The 19,866-nt window shown below is 38.0% G+C and overlaps 2 protein-coding genes across 2 annotated transcripts in view; one reads left to right on the top strand and one right to left on the bottom strand.

Moving 5' to 3' along the window:
* Window positions 1–8,226: 8,226 nt before the first annotated feature.
* Window positions 8,227–9,493, bottom strand: LOC124551259 (dynein light chain Tctex-type 1). The gene is made up of 3 exons (XM_047126259.1): window positions 9,234–9,493; window positions 9,001–9,160; window positions 8,227–8,813 (listed from the first exon to the last, which is right to left on the bottom strand). The coding sequence occupies exons 1-3, from the start codon at window positions 9,258–9,260 to the stop codon at window positions 8,665–8,667; spliced, it is 336 nt and encodes a 111-aa protein (XP_046982215.1). The 5' UTR covers window positions 9,261–9,493; the 3' UTR covers window positions 8,227–8,664.
* Window positions 9,494–9,500: 7 nt separating this feature from the next.
* The window catches only part of LOC124550912 (guanine nucleotide-binding protein subunit beta-like protein 1), a 65,797-nt gene continuing 55,431 nt past the window's right edge, over window positions 9,501–19,866 (top strand). The window contains exon 1 of the mRNA XM_047125705.1: window positions 9,501–10,090. Within this exon, the coding sequence (XP_046981661.1) occupies window positions 9,746–10,090 (345 nt within the window). The 5' untranslated portion in view covers window positions 9,501–9,745. The remainder of the gene's footprint in view (window positions 10,091–19,866) is intronic.

The raw sequence follows: 19,866 nt of genomic DNA, 5'->3' as shown, positions 1-19,866 counted from the left end.
CCCGTGTTGCAGTCCCATCGTCCCTGCATCTTCAAAAAGTACTGGTCTGGGCCGCCATTTCTTCCAAAGGAATCATTGGCCCATTTTTCAGATCCGAAACGATTACTGCATCACGCTATCTGGACATTCTTCGTGAATTTGTGACGGTACACACTGCCTTAGACGACACTGCGAACACCTCGTGGTTTATGCAAGATGGTGCCCGGCCACATCGCACAGCCGACGTCTTTAATTTCCTGAATGAATATTTCGATGATCGTGTGATTGCTTTGGGCTATCCGAAATATACAGGAGGCGGCGTGGATTGGCCTCCCTATTCGCCAGATATGAACCCCTGTGACTTCTCTCTGTGGGGACACTTGAAAGACCAGGTGTACCGCCAGAATCCAGAAACAATTGAACAGGTGAAGCAGTACATCTCATCTGCAAGTGAAGCCATTCCGCCAGACACGTTGTCAAAGGTTTCGGGTAATTTCATTCAGAGACTACGCCATATTATTGCTACGCATGGTGGATATGTGGAAAATATCGTACTATAGAGTTTCCCAGACCGCAGCGCCATCTGTTGTTGAAAATTGTAACTACTGTAATTTCGAAAGTTTGTCTGCCTGAAAATGTACTGTTGTCCCAAGCATATTGCAACAAACGGTGTATTTCTATCGCTGCTCGTTTAGTTTTTATTGCCGTTTCAAATATACCAGTCATTTTTGAAACACCCTGTATATTCTCCAACACAAAGGAAAGTTGAGGCAGTCTTTCCATTATGGGAGCCATTAATTCACAATGGTAGAGTATCAGTGGAAATATCCATGTTCCAAAAGAAAAAATATTGAAACAAAAATTTATTGAGAAGAAAAAAGTGTTAAAAAGATACAAACGTGCACTTAGCCAGTAGCACATTAAAATGTCAGCAGAAAACATAACTACTGTTCTTGCTTGGGAAGCAAAGAAAATAATTTGTGTTTCAAATGCGTTCAGTGGAAAACAACACAGAGAGATAATAGGAACTCAACTTCCCACGAGAGTTCTAGAGATTTTTTGCAAGGGGTGGCACAAACAGTAGTGCTTACTAGCTTAGTGACAGTATGTAGGCAGCTAGCAGCTAATGGCCTCATCTTAGACACCTGTCAATATTGTATTGTTGTGATGTGAACAAATCGAGCAGGGTGGACTCTGCAAGTCCAGCTCCAAGCTAAGCTACTAGAGGTCAGAGCACGCTATTATCTAGCATGGCAGTGGACTACTGCACCAGTGTTTGTGTTAACGAAGAACAAATGAGCAACAGCAAATGAATGAGACATGACTGAGCAACTGCAGTTTTGGGGGCTGGTGTCCCCTTTCCTGAGAAACAAGAAGATAGACTTCTTATTATTTCAGTTTGTGAGCTACTGGAATCTAGAGAAAATTTACTTACATTATACATGACAGTTGCTCATGAAACTGAACGAAAAATGACAACTCCTTTAATCATTTTGAGACAGACATTATTGTGGAGTGAGCACTCGTTAAATAAAGCAGTTTTCCTCTAGTCATAATACTTGGAGACATTTTTGCTAATCTCAACATGTTCCATATCCAGATTGAGCCATCTGCTGTCTAGATGCACAAAAGACAAATTCAATTAATGAAAATAAAAATTAAAAAAATAGCAGGGGGTCAGCCTTCCTTACAACAACTGTCATGCGCACATATATAGACTTAATATAATAGAGGGAAACATTCCACACGGGAAAAATATATTTAAAAACAAAGATGATGTGACTTACCATATGAAAGCGCTGGCAGGTCGATAGAAACACAAACAGACGCATACATACACACAAAATTCAAGCTTTCGCAACAAACTGTTGCCTCATCAGGAAAGAGGGAAGGACAAAAGGAAGTGGGTTTTAAGGGAGAGGGTAAGGAGTCATTCCAATCCCGGGAGCGGAAAGACTTATCTCAGGGGGAAAAAAGGACGGGTATACACTCGCGCACACACACACACACATATCCATCCACACATATACAGACACAAGCAGACATATTTAAAGACCAACTTATGCATTTTACCTACCTGGGGCTGTACAGAAGCATATAGACAATCGTTCCTCCTCCATTCCATTTGTGAGTGGAGCAAAACAAGTAAAGGCTGAAATGGTACAAAATATCCATCGCCGTGGACCATGTTGACAAGATGTACTGCTAACGTAACAGACATAAAGGTACCAGACTAGCATTGCCACACAACCTCCGGGCAAGTGAAGCAGAAATACAAATGCTGCAGTGCTACGTAATGAGGCAGTGTGAAGTAATACTTAGTAACTTCAGCACCAGAGCACCACAGCAGTAATCAATTGGTGCAGAAAGAGCGGAGCTTGGTGATCCAGAATAATTACCAAATTATCGCAGTGAGGCTAGGACCACAGACAAGACTGATAAATGAAGACAAATGCAATTGTAAACCCAGAGCCACAGTATCATAGATGCATGTTCGATTGTTTAAATAATGTGGCTTTCGGAGCTCAAACACACATCCAGTCATACTGCTATTCTGCTGTGACAATCAACCAAAGAAAATTCCAGTCTATTGAGTTTCAGTCAAACCACAACAAGCTGAGCAATGACTTCTACCCATTTGCTGACCTCGACACTGAGTTCCGCTTGACGTGATGCAAACCACAGCCGTGGTCCGCCTGTGCCGTCTACTAGGCATCGTGGCTGAGGAAAAATTGGGTGCGCAGCCAGCCCTCCTCCACTGAGGGATGTTGTGGACATTCTGCAAGTTTTCATCTCCACACTGACCAGTTGTGGCATGTTCGCGTAGACCCCAGGCCGATTCATGAACATCTGCTGCAGTCTTGGTCGATTCACAGTGGATGGCACAGGCTTAGTCTTCACAGCAATCAACATCCAGGACCGCAGTCAGCCACTTCACCTGAGCATGAGACAGGCCGTCTACAGGAGTGCTGATGTGGCAGCCACAACATACTGCAGAATGTCCAGGCAGGTGATGCCTACCTGTCCCCATGCTGCCGCCAGCATGGCAAGCAGCTGCAGTAGTGACATCACAATGTGCTGCCGAAGCATCAGCACTTCTCCACAGCATGTGATTATGCCGGGTCACCACCCAACACATTGAAACGCTGAGAAATAAATGTTATTTTAGATACCACCACTTCCACTACTACTCTGGGTGTAAACCAGACCACTCAACCACACTCACTGAGGCTACCTCACACCTACATGGTTACTCTGCAAATCACACTTAACTGCCTGTCACAAGGTTGATCAATCCACCTTCACAATAATTTCGTTATTCCACTCTCGGACACTTATATTGTTCTGTGCGAACTCTGATTTCCTTTATTTAATTATGATGGTCATTTCTCCCTATGTAGGTCAGCGTCAGCAAAATATTCACACATACTGAGAAGGTTGTTGACTGAAATTTCATGAGAAGATACCGCCACAATGAGAAATGTCTGTTTTAATGGTGTTCACCCCAAACCCTGTGTCATGTCCATAAGATCTTCTCACCTGTTTCTTGATAATACAAAATGTACTACACTTCTTTGAACTTTTTTGATGTATTCCATAAATCCTATCTGGTAAGGATCCTACACAGTGCAGCACTGCTCCAAAAGAGGACCGACAAGCGCAGCGTATGCAGTCTCTTTAGTAGTTCTATTGTATCTCCTAAGTGTTTTGCCAATAAAACACAGTCTTTGGTTCACCTTCCTCACAACATTATCTGTGTGTTCTTTCCAATTTAATTTGTTTTTAGTTGTAGTTCATAGTTGAATTTATGGTCTTTGGATTTATTGATTTATCGTGTAACAAAAGTTTAATGGATTTCCTTTTAGCATTCATTTGAATAACATTACATTTTTCACTAATTAGTGTCAATTGCCAAATTTTGCACCATACAAATATCTTATGTAAATCATTTTGCAATTGGTTTTGATCTTATCATGACTTTACTAGACGATAGATGACAGTATTATCTGCAAACAACCTAAGACAGCTGCTCAGGTTGTCTCCTAAATTGTTTACATAGGTAAGGAACAAGAGGGCCTATGACACTACCATGGGGAGTTTTACTCTATGACTTTCCATCAGTTACTACAAACTGTGAGCTCTCTAACAGGATATCTTGACTCCAATTGCATAACTCAGATGATATTGAACAAGCACACAATTTGATTACAAGCCGATTGTGAGGTATGGTGTCAAAAGCTTTCTTGATATCTAGAAATATGGAATCTATTTGAAATCCTTTGTCAAAAGCACTCAACACTTTGTGTGAGTAAAGAGCTAGTTGTGTTTAACCAGAGCAACGTTTTCTAAATCGATGTTGACAATGTGTCAATAAACTGTTCTCTTCAAGGTAACTCATTATGTTCGAATACAGTATATGTTCCACAATCCTGCAGCTTATCGACATTCGACATTAATGATATGGGCCTGTACTTTAGTGGATCACTCCTATTGCCCTTCTTGAATACTGATGTGATCCGTGCAACTTTCCAGTCTTGGGGTATAGATCTTCCGTCACGCAAGTGGTTGTATGTGATTGTTAAGTATGCGACTATTGCATCAGCATATGCTGAAAGGAACCTAATTGGCACACAGTCTGGACTGTAAGACTTGTTATTATATACTGTGTTCCCTAGATCCTACATGAAGGATAATATATCACCTATATACAATCTAGTAAATTAGAAGGAAATCTGCTACTTTGATGGAAAATGCTGCTTTCTCAGTCCCATCTAAATGGCCACTGTATATCTCCGACTGATAGCTTGATATTTACCTTTCTACATACAAATTTTCTTGCACCTGAAACACAGCAGCAGTTTTATGACAATGTCAAATGTATGGGTACCTCCTTTATATCATATTACCTTTTAATGCACAACTAAATGCTGGTTTGACTAAAAGTTAGATGTATGTGCATGGCCTAAAGGTGGAAAGACAGAAGAGGGCTGCTGTTCCACAAATTTGGTGAACATATGACTACAATGTTTAAACTCCCAACATACAAAAATTCAATTCACAACACAATGGGGAGGCTCTTTTGTATATTTTTTGGACCTTAATGTAGATATCAGCACAAATACACACTTATTTAGCAGTTTGTAATCCTTGGGGCCTGCTGAGTAATAAATGTCTTTCAAGGACGTAATAAATTTTTATAAGCAGTGACACTGCAATGAGCATTATTTGTAATTTAACTATAGGACTATTGCAGCTATACAGCCACCATCAGGTTATCAGTAATAAAACATTTTATAAATTTTGGTACATTTATTATACTACGTGTGAGTTATTTAGGAATAACATGATTTTACAAACATTTTCAAGTCCTTACTTCCATGCAGAATCACTGTTTCTGTTGCAGTCTATTTGTCACTGATTATTAATGCTACATTAACATAATAAGTAATAGACAGCAACAGAAAAAAATGATACTGCATGGAAGCCAGAACTTGAAAACATATGTAAAATCATGTTACTCATAAGTAACTGAAATGTAATACAACAAATGTACCAAAATTTATAAAATGTTCTATTACAGACAACCTGATGGTGGCTATATAGCAGATCTAGGCCTCGAGTTCAAATAAAAATAATATTCATAGCAGCATAACTGGTTACACAAATTTATTATGCCTGTGAGAGATATATTTAGCAGTTACAGAAAAACCATAGCTATAAATAGTACCTGCAAGATCCCATCACCTGCACAGACACAAATATGCAGCTTTCCTTTCAACTGTTCGTCGCCTCATATTGGCTCCATTATCTAAACCTGCATTTCAAACAGAACTACAGACTAGCAAACATATGGCTTCAAGTAATTAATGGCTACAGCTTGGCTCTGATTGATTGTATACTATAAAAAGAGAAAATAAGTAAAATTACACCACTTCTCTGAAGCTTCACATTCTGCAAAGAAAAACAGGAAGATGACCCTCATGGAAATCAACAAACATAGGACACAGAATGCCAGCTTAGTATTAAATGATAAAACTCAATTGTTATTCCCCTCCTCCTTTCCGGATTAGATTTTAGTTACAAATAATATTGTAATTCAAAATTATTCTTCAACAGTTGCCAAATGTAATCCTTCCTTCTCCCCCACCACCTTCATTTACAATTTGTCATTTTTGTATCTTCTGCACAGATAACATTTGTGTAAGTCGCACATCAGTTTATCCGTGTTCGTGAATTCGGTTGCCACCTGAAGGTGGCCAAAAAAACAAAAGTCAGTTTTTGGCCAAATAAATTTCATTTTGCAGAATGTCCAGAAGTGTTTTCTATATATGATATTCTAGACTGGGCTATACAAGTGTTTTGTAATCTATCTCCTTTGTAGAATGGTTGCTTTTTCTTAGTATCCCAATGAACCAAAGTCTGCCACCTACTTTACCTACAACTGAGACATACACCTATGTATGTGTACAAATTAACCAATTCCAATGGTGACTCTTTAAATATTGTAGGATACTATGGTGTTTTTCTCAATTTTTGGGAGGTACATAATTTTGTACATTTAAAGCTAGTTGCCCATCTTTGCACCACTCTGAAATATTATCATAATGTGACAGTTTATTTATGATGCTTTCTTCAGACAGCACTTCATTATAGACGAAATGTGAGATGACAATATGCCTTCAAGGTCATTAACACACGTGAACAGGAAGGGTCCCTATGCACATCCTGGGGCACTCTCCATCCAAGATCACTCTGCATATTACCTACCACAAAACCCTCATTATACAGAGAAATTTTTCTCAGTAGCCCATACTATCATAATTTTGATAATAAGCATACATATAGTACGGAGTGAAATGCTTTTTTGGAAATTGAGAAACACTATATCTGCCCAAATGACTTACCTGTGGCTTTCAAGTTGTGAGGAGGACATGGGATGGTAGTTTTGTGGATCACTTCTGCTCTACTTTTTGTAGACTGGTATGACTTGCATATTCTTCCTACGAGGTGTGACTGGAAAGTTTTAAGAATCGATCCGCTACTGCTTACTGGTTTGGCGGGCAGGTACACAGACAGTGGGGAGTGTCATTGCCTTGTCCTTGAATGCCCTCTGCCAGGAAACTGTGTTTCCTTTATTCAGTTTGTTGTGGCAGCTGATTGAGTGCGGGTCTGTTAGGGTTTGTTGCCAGATTCTGTCTGCATGAAAATGGACATAAAAATGGAGCAACGAGTATGTGTGAAATTTTGTTTTAAAACCGAGAAATCAGCTTCTGAGACTTACGAACTATTACAAACAGCTTTTGGAGATAATTGTATGAGCCAGTCAAATATTTTTGTCTGGTTGAACAGATCCTATTAAGATGAACCCCTGTCCGCCCATACTTCCACCTCAAAAACGAATGAAAATGTTGTGAAAGTTTGCAACTTTGAGCACCCTGGTCGCAGACTTACAATTAGGGAGATGGCTGATGAACTTTTAAGTTTCTATGCAGTTCAGTCAATTTTAACTGAAGATTTGAACATGCATTGAGTGTCCGCAAACTTCATTCCAAAAGTGTTAAGTGACCAGAGACAAAACCAACTTAAAGTGTGCCAAGAACTGATTAATTAGACTAAAAGACCCAGATTTGTTAAATAGGGTAATTACAGGTGACGAATTGTGAGTATATGGATATGCTCCGGAAACCAAAGTGCAGTCTTCGCAGCGGAAGATTCCAGGTTCACCACAGCCGAAAAAAGCATGGCAAAGTTTGTTGAAGGTGAAGACAATGTTGGTTTTTTTTAACCAGTGGCAGATAAACGCTGCTGTCTGATATCAATGAGGCAGCAACGGTCTTTATCCAATGTGTCTGTATGCCATTCAATGCCTCATATGTGGTGAGTAGCAAATCTATCCCATTTCAGAATTTAATGTCTAGTCTGTCCAAAGTAAACACAAACTGAGCACTAACTGTAGAAATATGGAAGAACCTATGTCGCCGAAAGCAGTGACTTGCCATACTGCAGACAAAGGAAATTTTACTCACTTTGTTTCAGCACAGTCTGAACTCCACTGCATATACACCTACACTGTTGCTCACATAATTCATCAAATCATGGGGTACTACAGAACAGGTATTTAATAAACCACTTTCTCAAACAATCACTACAAGTGTCTAAGCATTAGTTTATGAAAAGCATTGTCAGAGTGATGAACTAATCACTGAAACAAGTTCTTTGGAAATTCTAGACATAAATAAAACTACATTCAGCATTGTGCACATTCTTAGTTTCTTTTTATTATTTTCTTTATGAGTGTCTCACAAGTAATACACAAAATTAATTAATACTTATGAAACTTTTGCTACATAAATTCAGTAAAATTATTACATTGCTTGATCATTCATTACTTTTATGGAGAACAATGCTCATATATGTGTGTGTATATAATGTCTCAGAACTGGAATGAAAATCAATTCTGTATAGACACATCTAAAACATCTTCCACTTTAACAAAGCCGCAACTCATCATTTAATATTATAAGGTTGGTGTGTACAGAATCGTTACTCTAGAAATAGTTGGTGCTCTCATTAAATTTCCACATATAACGCCAAATTATGATTGGTAAGACAACTAAATAAGAGAGAATATGCGTCAGTTCTGTGAAACCTGGCATCAATGGCTGGAGACTAATAACATTTGTTTTATGCTGCAAGACCGAACACTGACGTGATGCAGTACATAGACTTATTTTCCCAACGGACTGTACAGCTCCCGTCCGAGGCATTGTCCCAGTAACAGGAACTTGCAGTGTGGAGACCCGCTCCTGTCTTCTGCATAATCGTGCATGTAACTGCAAAAATGTAAATACATTAGTATTTCGCCGTCCTAGGATCGTACTAGTAATACACACATAACAGTTGCATTTTAATAGAGTAAGACTGGCGGTAACAGGAAACAACTTTATTTTGTCAAATACGTTACTACTGCATCGACAGTTACATCGGGCTACCTAACAGTAAATGAGAATAAGCGCTTACCAATATACTTATACGGCTTGTGCAATTTTACTAAGCCATTTAAACAACTTTCCACAACTGCTGTTGTCCACTGGTTAACTTTGCTGTGCTGATACGAATTTCCACCTATAGAAACTTCTATAGCCTCCTTAATAATTGCACTGACTTCATCAACGACGAACTGGAAAAAGTTACAATAATGAAAACTTCAATATTAGAGGATATCGCATGAACTGAAATGAAGTCACAATTACCTCTTCTGCTGCGTCATCCATAGTCATTTTACTTCAACAAGTATAGTGCTGTTGTACAATAATGATACAACACATATCTCTCAACGCAACTCACACCTCCTGTAGTTAATGTAGTTTGTTAGGATTCGTGACAGACTGACAGTTTTCATGTGGTTGTGTGGTCTATGTACAATGTTTAACTTTGGTTAAACTTGAAGGAAAGAAATTCCTGTGATACTATATTAAATATTTATCTTTGATTGAGCTTTGATATAGAGAAAACAGAAAAACAGACGCGTGGCATGTGTATTGTGAAATGCAGCTGCGTATCTGTGACTTGGGAGAATCGTTTTAATGCTTACATTGAGGTAGTATGTACTACGTATTCTTCAGCGAAAATCGTACTGTATCTGTATACCACAATGTTGTGTATGTTGACTATCGGCATAGATGTTGGCCAAACTGCAAGGAACAAACGCATAGTCGGCGCGCTGTTGAATTTCAAGCAGTGGCCTGAGATTGGGAATTAGGTTATGTCAAAAGGAAAACCGATTCCGTTATATGCCTTTAGGCCTTATGGTTGGAGTGAAGAACAAAGTCCTCTTCATTGCCTCCTGTTTTACGAAAATTATTTGTTAATTGGTAGTGGAGATGGCCAGATATTCTGGTACGATCTAAAAACTCTGAGACCAGAACGATCATATTTGCCGAATATCCGCTCGCCTTGTCTACAGTTACTTCGTTCTGGAAGTTATTTGATCTCGCAAAGTAAAGCCGGCGATGTCTCAATGTGGATCCAACGTGAGGGCGACTCTTGGATCCGCAAAAATAAGACTGACATCAACCACACTGGATTTTGCAGAATAAAAGTTCTCGAGGTACGGGTTTTGCTGGCATTTTGTTTAAGAGTAACACATCTTTTCTCACTAGTAAACTTCAAATCTTTTACAATATTCTCTATACAAAAACAAGTATTAAATGTGCAGCAGAAGAGATTTTTAGCACGGTATTGGGGTTTGTCGTGTGGAAGTTATGAGTTTAGACCCAACTACTTTCTCCTAATACAGATGTTGAACGGTAATAGATGACGTACTTAACAGGTGCATTAAGAAGTCAGCGCCAGAGCTTATTTACATAATAAAATACAAGCGTAGTTAATGACTGAAAAAATGTGGGTAGATATTCACAAAGTAGACATTTCAGATGGAAAATTGTTTCCTGTATAATTGTGTTCACATACCACTGAGGAAAGGGACCAAGTAACTGCTGAATTGATCCAAATCAAACAGTACAGTGTGCAGAAGGAAAATTAAGCAGACTTAAGCAACTGCGACATTCAAGTATGTTCTATAGTCCTGAAAATGTGGAAGTATACCCATTAACATGCTGCAAGAAACTCTTGATGTTACTACAATTTGATCTCTGTAATTAACTTTCCAGCACGAGTAGGTAAAGACAGTAGGCCCCTAACTGATGTTTTCTTTGTTGAAGCTAAAAAAAGCCATATACCCAGTAACAGGACAGACATTATTAATAATAGTTTACTATCTGGGATGAAATTTATAATGAATCAAATGGTGAAATAAAATGTAATCTATTCCATGATAAATTTGTAAGTTAATTGGAAAGGACATATGACAGCCATATAAAGAACCATGGATCATTAGAGGGATTCAAGTATCTTGTTCATTTATTTATATGTTTGTCCATAGATCATTTAGTACAATAATGTTGGACATGTCAGAAACATTACAGAAACAATATATACATACAAAACATTAACAAATAGGGTAGGAGAAGGTGAGGAAAGGGCAGGAAATTGACCGTAGCCTTATCGTAGGAGTCATCCCAGCATTAACTTTAGCGACAGTGGGAAACCATGGAAAGCCCATGTCAGGATGGCCGATGGGAAATAAACCCTGGTCCTCTCAAATGCGAATCCAGTACTGGATTTGTACTTTGCTCGGTATGCAGTTGGAAGGGGATTCGCAAAATACATCATCTACATTGTAAGTGCAATGTGCACAATAAGTAAATAAATGAAAAACTGCAGCTCTTCACTGTCCTCCACCCCCATCATACTATGCCTCCCCCTTCCCAGCCTCCTTACCCCCACCCAGTCACCACTCCCATCATGCACCGGTGCTGCTGCTCACAGTGTGGTTTCAGTTGTCTGAGACTGCAGACGTGTGTACACATGTGCGTACATGCATTGTGTATGTATGTGTAGAAAATTTAGATAGACCTTTGGAGAAAAGAGAACCACCTTTATGAATGTCAACAGAGGAGATGGAAAACCAGTCCTAAGCAAAGAAGGGAAAGCTGAAAGGTGGGAGGACTATATAGAGGGTCTATACAAGGGTGATATACTTGAGGACAATATTGTGGAACTGGAAGAATGTGTAGATGAAGATGAAATGGGAGATACGATACTGCATGAAGAATTTGAAAGAGCACTGAAAGACCTAAGTAAAAAAAAAGGCCCCGGGAGTAGACAACATTCCATTAGAACTACTGACAGCCTTGGGAGAGCCAACCATGACAAACACTCATCAGGTGAGCAAGATGTACGAGGTAGATGAAATACCCTCAGATTTCAAGAAGAATATGTAATTCCAGTCCCAAAGAAAGCAGGTGTCGAAAGGTGTGAAAATTACCGAACTATCAGTTTAATAAGTCATGGCTGCAAAACTAACACCAGTGCTTTACAGACAAATGGAGAGACGGGTAGAAGCCGACATCGGGGAAGATCAGTTTGGATTCTGTAGAAATGTCAGAACACGTGAGGCAATACTGACACTACAACCTATGTTTTGCGATTTATAGACTTAGAGAAAGCCTTTGACAATGTTGAATGGAATATTCTCTTTCAAATTGTGAAGGTGACAGGAGTAAAATGCAGGGAGTGAAAGGCTATTTACAATTTTTACGGAAACCAGTTGGCAGTTCTAAGAGTTGAGGAACATTAGGGAAGCAGTGGTTGGGAAGGGAGTGAGACTGGGTTGTAGCCTATCCCCGATGTTATTCAGTCTGTATATTGAGCAAGCAGTAAAGGAAAGAAAAAAATTTGGAGTAGGAATTAAAATCCATGGAAAAGAAATAAAAAGTTTGAGGTTTGCCAATGACATTGTAATTCTGTCAGACAGCAAAGTACCTGGAAGAGCAGTTGAATGGAATGGACAGTGTCTTGAAAGGAGGATATAGGATGAACATCAACAAAAGAAAAATGAGGATAATGGAATGTAATCGAATTAAATCGAAGGTGGTGCTGTGGGAATTAGATTAGGAAATGAGACACTTAAAATAGTAAATGAGTTTTGCTATTTGGGAAGCAAAATAACTGATGGTGGTAGAAGTAGAGAGGATATAAAATGTTGACTGGCAATGACAAGGAAAGTGTTGCTGAAGAAGACAAATTTGTTAACATCGAGTATTTAAGTGCCAGGAAGTCTTTTTTGAAAGTATTTGTATGGAGCATAGCCATGTATTGATGTGAAAAATGGACGATAAATAGTTTAGACAAGAAGAGAATAGAAACTTTCGAAATGTGGTGCTACAGAAGAATGTCGAACATTAGATGGTTAGATTACATAACTAATGAGGTGCTGAATAGAATTGTGGAGAAGAGGAATTAGTGGCACGACCTGAATAAAGGCTGGGATTGTTTGGTAGGACACATTCTGAGGCATCAAGGGATCACCAATTTAGTACTAGAGTGAAGTGTGTAGGGGGTCATTCCATATCAAATCACCCAATAAAAAATAAATTTTACACCCACCTCCTTAGATTTTCATGAAATTTGGCTCAAATGGTTCTAATACCATCCTGACAACACCTGCAAATTTTTTTTGCTGTATCTCTTATAGTTTTTTTTTTTTAATACATTTTTAAAGTTTTTATGTTTTGCGTTTTCCGAACCTTCGGAAATGGTAAATTTAATTTGTATTCAAAACTTTAAAATTGCTTATCTTAAAAACTCTTTTAGATAACATCATGAATTTTTGCAGCAAGTTTATTTATTATACATATTTGAAGATAAAAATGATACTATTAAAATATATTAATATTTTCTATGAAAAAAATATATATGTAAATTTTTTTTTAACGGATGTTTTGTTTTATAAGAATTGCAATATGTAGAGTCTCAGACCTGATAGAATGCTCAAATTTGTTTTAATTTACTCTTAAACATATAGGCTACTTGATAAAACAAAAATAATGATGGCTTTTTAACATGTTTATTAATTATAGTAGATTACATTAGAATTATGTACAAAGATGTGTACTTACGACACTTATGTATAACCCAACTGATTGCTTGAAACATTGAATTTTTTGAGTAATTTTGTCTTTTTAATAAACATTAATGCTGATTCAAACTGTTTTTCCACTTCATCCAAGAGCTTTCAGTTCTTTTGATACAGTCTTTTTTGAAGTAATACATTCTTCCAGTGCCACTTGATTGAGGTGCGTGTACTTCACAGACTATGTGCTCCAAAGGCACTATGCAAGAATCTTCTCTTTCAGGCCAATAAAATGATGCAGCTGGTCCTGAAGGATGTAGAAATAGAATTTCTGCATCTTCTTCATCATTGAATATTGTTTTCACCAGTCCAAAGTACCAGTAACCCTCATAATTTATGGATGGTTCAACACAAACCCAATCAGAAGAAGAATGGAAAGAAAAGACTAAGGAGGGTTTTACACTATCTGTAGTCCTTCTAATTTCAAGGTTGTTTGTTGGAAGTGGTTTGAAGTTATGAAAACTTCTTGTTCCAGGAATGGTTCGGGTTGCTGAAAAACCTTTTTCTAGTTTTAACCGTAGCAAATCAGCTTCTTTTTTGTCAATAAAGTGAAAATGAATGTTTTCAATATTTTTTTCACAAAACTTGTACACATCGATTGCTGTCTTTATTTGTTCTTTGTCTGAAAGCTGTAGACTGGCTTTCCTTAAAATTCTTTTAATAGTTCCTCCTAGGCCATCACAAATTGACTTCCCATGACTTGTTGCAGAAAAAGAGTGTTGGGCCTTCAAATTAAAGTCTCTCAAGTGTTCAGTCAAATTTTTAAAACTGTTTATATTTTTGTACTGCCCAGCACAACCATCTGTAAAGTAGTGAACTGAGTCAATGTCAATATGATGTAATGACAGCCACTTTGTAATTTCTTTTAGTACAAAGTTAACAAAACCAGTGTCATGTTCTTGGTCATCACTAATAAAACAGTGGTTGGAAACAAAAACATTGTTTTCCTCATTTCTTAGAAAAACTCCAACTGGGTGTAGAGTACAACCACCTCTATTCCAGTGGTAGCTTTGGATCTCATTTTGTATAACAAAGGAATAATTTTCACTGAAATCCATCACAGTAATTGCTGTTTTGGGTGGTGGGTCTTCTTTCAATCTTTTGAAGGCTGCTGATTGTGATTTTGCTATAAACGAGTGCGGGGTGAGCTTGTCCAATGACCCAACCAATAAAGAAATGTAGTCTTCAGCACTGATAGACTGTTTGGTCATTTCTGCCCTGTCTGTGTTAACCCACTGACTGATTACAATTTCTTCTTCTAAATCATAATCTTCACTTAGTTTTTCAGTTAAGTACTCAGTTAGTGCAGTATTTGCAGGACAGCTGTCGCAATGATGTAGCATGCAGTTTTGGTTTTCCATGTTGCACACAAGCATCTTAATTAGGTCTTTATAAGATTCTTCAATTTTCACAGCATCCAGTAATAGTTTAACATTCTGGTGGATACTGCATACACATACAGTGTGTGTGCCTGCAGCACCAGCAAGGATACACCATTTAGGTCTCAAGAAACCAAATTTTGAAAATCCTACTTCTACCTCGGGATTCTCCCATTTGAAAGAATAATAGAGTTCTCTCAAGTTACACAAAATGAGTCTTTTTTGCATGTACACATTTTTTTGTACATTTACTTTGTCTTTTGTTCCAGGTAGCACTTTGGAACTTTCATCCTTTTCATAAAAATCTTTTACAAGTCTTACTGTATTTTCAGAAAGAGTTTTACCTTTTCTTGGACCAGGAGTTTCCAAAATACCCTTTTCAGATTTTAGCTTTCTAGCTTGTCGCACCATGTACTCACTTACATTAAATTCTTTCATCACTTTATTTCGACTCCAAGAATCTGGAGCCAAGGTCAGAATCTGGATTTTTCTAGACCTCCCAACAGATGAAATCTTCTCTTTCATAAGAGAAATCATTACATCAAAATCCTTTGCTTTCTCAACCACACTTGTATCTTCTTCGTCATCATCAGAACTTGGTGCATCATATTTTAATGCCTTTGAAACCGCCTTTTTTGCAGTCTTTTCAATACTGCTAACCTTCCTTTTAAAATAAGACTCTTTACTTTGTTCTGACAAGCCATGAAGCTTTATTGGTGTTAAACCTAAATTATCAAGAGCAATGTTTGTTTGTACAAGGGATTCATTTCTGGATTCAAATGATTCTAATTCAACCATGACTTCATCATCTGTTTCACTTTCATTGACTTCAACTCTTAATTTTTCCTCACAAAAGTTACGGCATGTTGAACAAAGCTTTTGTCCAGGTTTTATGCTAATATTTTTTGTCAGTAATTGTTTAGAAAGATCCAAGCCTACACTTCTCAACGAATTTTTGGTGGGCTTTTTGTGTTTTTTTTTTTTTTAGTGGGTCTACACATGTTGTTTGATACTTTTCAAAAACATTTAAAAAGTAGTAGCTGTGGTGTGAACATATATTCTTAAATTCACACAGATTAATTCCAGATCGTAAGTGGATCAAATCTTTTTCTTCCCTAACTCAGTTCAGATACTGGCTGTAACTTTTATGAAGGTGTGTAGGTTGTTTGGAAACAGTCAGATTTTTTAAATAACCCTACGCTACAGGTTTGAATATCTGACATACTGATTTCAGTTTTGGTCTGATTACTGTTCTGGTTACTTTTATAGGATATTGGAAAAGAATCTCTGTAAACTAAGTAACAGTACTTACTGAAAGTTCTAATAAACTTGATAAAATACTATCCAAGCTTTATTTAACACTGTAATAATTTTTTACTTCAAAACACAGGAGTAACAAAACAAAACCCAAGCGTACATTGTTACTCCAAGAAGACAAAAACTTATTTTCGGTGTCTAAGTCACTTGGTACTTTTTATTTTTAAAATATAATTGATATTATTTTAAAAATTAGATAACTATTAAACAGGTTAAAAAGCCAACATAACTTTTCTTTTATCTAATAGCCTATACAATTAAGAGTATTTTAAAACAAATTTGAGCTTTCTATCAGGTCTGAGACTCTAGATATTGCAGTTTTTGTAAACCTAAACATCTGTTAGCTTTTTTAAAAAAAAAAAAAAAAAAAAAAAAAAAAAAAAAAAAAAAAAAAAAAAAACAACAACTTGTATTATTCCAAAATTTCATACTGATATCTTGAGTATTCTTTAATATACAAATTTTTTTAGTTGTGAGGACACATTTAAGTTAAGATTTCCGACTGCTGAAACAATGACAAATCTAAAAACTTTAAAAATTTATTTAAAAAAACTATAAGAGATAGAGCAAAAAAATTTTACAAGTGCTTTCAGGATGATAAAAGAAGTAATTGTACCAAGTTTCATCAAAATCTGACATGGTTGGTGTCAAGGCCTGGGTGACTTGACATGGAATGACCCTCGGGTAAAAATTGTAGAGTGAGACAACAGATAAATACGCTAAGTGGATTCAGAAGGCTGTAGGTCGCAGTAGTTACTCGGAGATGAAGAAGCTGGCACAGGATAGAATAGCATGGAAAGCTGCATCAAACTAGTCTCTGGACTGAAGGCTATAACAACAACACAGGCATCTAAGAGTACAGGTTACATTTTATGACATATTCTGTTTTACATGACAAAATTCTGCACAATATACAGGGTGTTACAAAAAGGTACGGCCAAACTTTCAGGAAACATTCCTCACACACAAAGAAAGACAATATGTTATGTGGACATGTGTCCGGAAACGCTTACTTTCCATGTTAGAGCTCATTTTATTACTTCTCTTCAAATCACATTAATCATGGAATGGAAACACACAGCAACAGAACGTACCAGCGTGACTTCAAACACTTTGTTACAGGAAATGTTCAAAATGTCCTCCGTTAGCGAAGATACATGCATCCATCCTCCGTCGCATGGAATCCCTGATGTGCTGATGCAGCCCTGGAGAATGGCGTATTGTATCACAGCCATCCACAATACGAGCATGAAGGGTCTCTACATTTGGTACCGGGGTTGCGTAGACAAGAGCTTTCAAATGCCCCCATAAATGAAAGTCAAGAGGGTTGAGGTCAGGAGAGCGCGGAGGCCATGGAATTGGTCCACCTCTACCAATCCATCGGTCACCGAATCTGTTGTTGAGAAGCGTACAAACACTTCGACTGAAATGTGCAGGAGCTCCATCGTGCATGAACCACATGTTGTGTCGTACTTGTAAATGCACATGTTCTACCAGCACAGGTAGAGTATCCCGTATGAAATCATGATAACATGCTCCATTGCGCATAGGTGGAAGCACATGGGGTCCAATCAAGACATCACCAACAATGCCTGCCCAAACGTTCACAGAAAATCTGTGTTGATGACGTGATTGCACAATTGCGTGCGGATTCTCGTCAGTCCACAAATGTTGATTGTGAAAATTTACAATTTGATCACGTTGGAATGAAGCCTCATCCGTAAAGAGAACATTTGCACTGAAATGAGGATTGACACATTGTTGGATGAACCATTCGCAGAAGTGTACCTGTGGAGGCCAATCAGCTGCTGATAGTGCCTGCACATGCTGTACATGGTACGGAAACAACTGGTTCTCCCGTAGCACTCTCCATACAGTGACGTGGTCAACGTTACCTTGTACAGCAGCAACTTCTCTGACACTGACATTAGGGTTATCGTCAACTGCACGAAGAATTGCCTCGTCCATTGCAGGTGTCCTCGTCGTTCTAGGTCTTCCCCAGTCGCCAGTCATAGGCTGGAATGTTCCGTGCTCCCTAAGATGCCGATCAATTGCTTTGAACGTCTTCCTGTCGGGACACCTTCGTTCTGGAAATCTGTCTCGATACAAACGTACCGCGCCACGGCTATTGCCCCGTGCTAATCCATACATCAAATGGGCATGTGCCAACTCTGCATTTGTAAACATTGCACTGACTGCAAAACCACATTCGTGATAAACACTAACCTGTTGATGCTACATACTGATGTGCTTGATGCTAGTACTGTAGAGCAATGAGTCGCATGTCAACACAAGCACCGAAGTCAACATTACCTTCCTTCAATTGGGCCAACTGGCGGTGAATCGAGGAAGTACAGTACATACTGACGAAACTAAAATGAGCTCTGTGTGTGAGGAATGTTTCCTGAAAGTTTAGCCGTACCTTTTTGTAACACCCTGTATATGCCATTACGTAATTTTGCACACTTCACATTGTGAAAACTGCAGTACACTACATGACACAATAACCTATCTCACAAACACATCACTGCCACATAATTAAAGCAGTAGAGCAAGCCACCGCTTCATGCACCATGCTGTCTGCATCATCATTTCACTTTCATTCCAAAACAAATGATGTCACTCAACAAATTGCCACATAGTGCAATTACATCATAGCTCAAAGCAGATGGGTGGTATCCTACAACCACGTATACCACAAGGAGGGTATAGTAAGTAAACACGTCTTTTTAAACTCAGGCTTGAAGTGAGCCCTAGCTGAGCTATGTGACAAAATTCGAATAGCCCTTTTCTGTAATGTAAAAAATATTATTTAATTGACTATTAATTTTACCCCAGAAAACTATTCTATAAGCTACAAGGGACTGGAAGTAACTAAAACAAGCCATTCTAGCATCGCCTGAGGAGCAAATTTTGGAATTCCAAGAGCGAAACATGGGAACTGAGTTTCTGGGAGAGATTAGTTACACGGTCTCCCCAATTTAAATGTTGATCAACATATTTTCCTAAAGGTTCTGTGCAGCATACCCTGTCTAACTCATTTGTGCCCAGTTCCATATGGAGATCTTTGTTTTGATTTGTCTTCCCATAATGTATATAGTTTGTTTTCTTCACAATTAATGTCAGCTTGTTGGCATTGCACCATGAATGCAAGGACTTAAGGACTTTATCTGTGTGAGCGGATAAGGATTACTTGATATCACTCACTGTTACACTAACACCATCTGCAAAGAACATGATCTCGGCTGCAGTGTGTGAGGCGTGCATATCATTTATATAAATAAGGAACAGAAGGGAGTCTAAAACACTATCCTGGGGTAAACCTATTTTGACTTTCCTTGCGTCAAATATTAGTCTGACTTTATGATTAGCACGAGTTGATGTGAGCTCCATAACCTGTAATCTGTTATGCAAATGTGATTGAACCCACTTGTTTTCTATTCCCTTTACCTCATTGAATCCAACTTATCTAAAAGGATTTGATGACTAATCATATCTAAAACTTTAGAAAGATCTAAATTAACTCCTGCAACACTACTATTGTTATCCAAATTACTATTCCATTGGTGTAATCATCACTGTTTCCATACTTCCACCTGTTCGAAAGCCATACTGATTATTATTCAGTAGGCTGTGGTCATCTAAGTCAGACGT

The sequence above is a fragment of the Schistocerca americana genome, chromosome 9 (assembly GCF_021461395.2).
Source record: "Schistocerca americana isolate TAMUIC-IGC-003095 chromosome 9, iqSchAmer2.1, whole genome shotgun sequence".
NCBI lineage: Eukaryota > Metazoa > Arthropoda > Insecta > Orthoptera > Acrididae > Schistocerca > Schistocerca americana.
This window is presented reverse-complemented; position numbering and strand designations above follow the sequence as displayed.

What these genes read in the sequence shown, in the direction of transcription:
- LOC124551259 (XM_047126259.1), bottom strand. Translation starts at nt 9,260, where the DNA reads ATGACTATGGATGACGCAGCAGAAGAG. An exon ending in TGGATGACGCAGCAGAAGAG is followed by an intron (nt 9,161 to 9,233) that starts GTAATTGTGACT and finishes AACTTTTTCCAG; the next exon opens with TTCGTCGTTGATGAAGTCAG. An exon ending in CAAGCCGTATAAGTATATTG is followed by an intron (nt 8,814 to 9,000) that starts GTAAGCGCTTAT and finishes ACATTTTTGCAG; the next exon opens with TTACATGCACGATTATGCAG.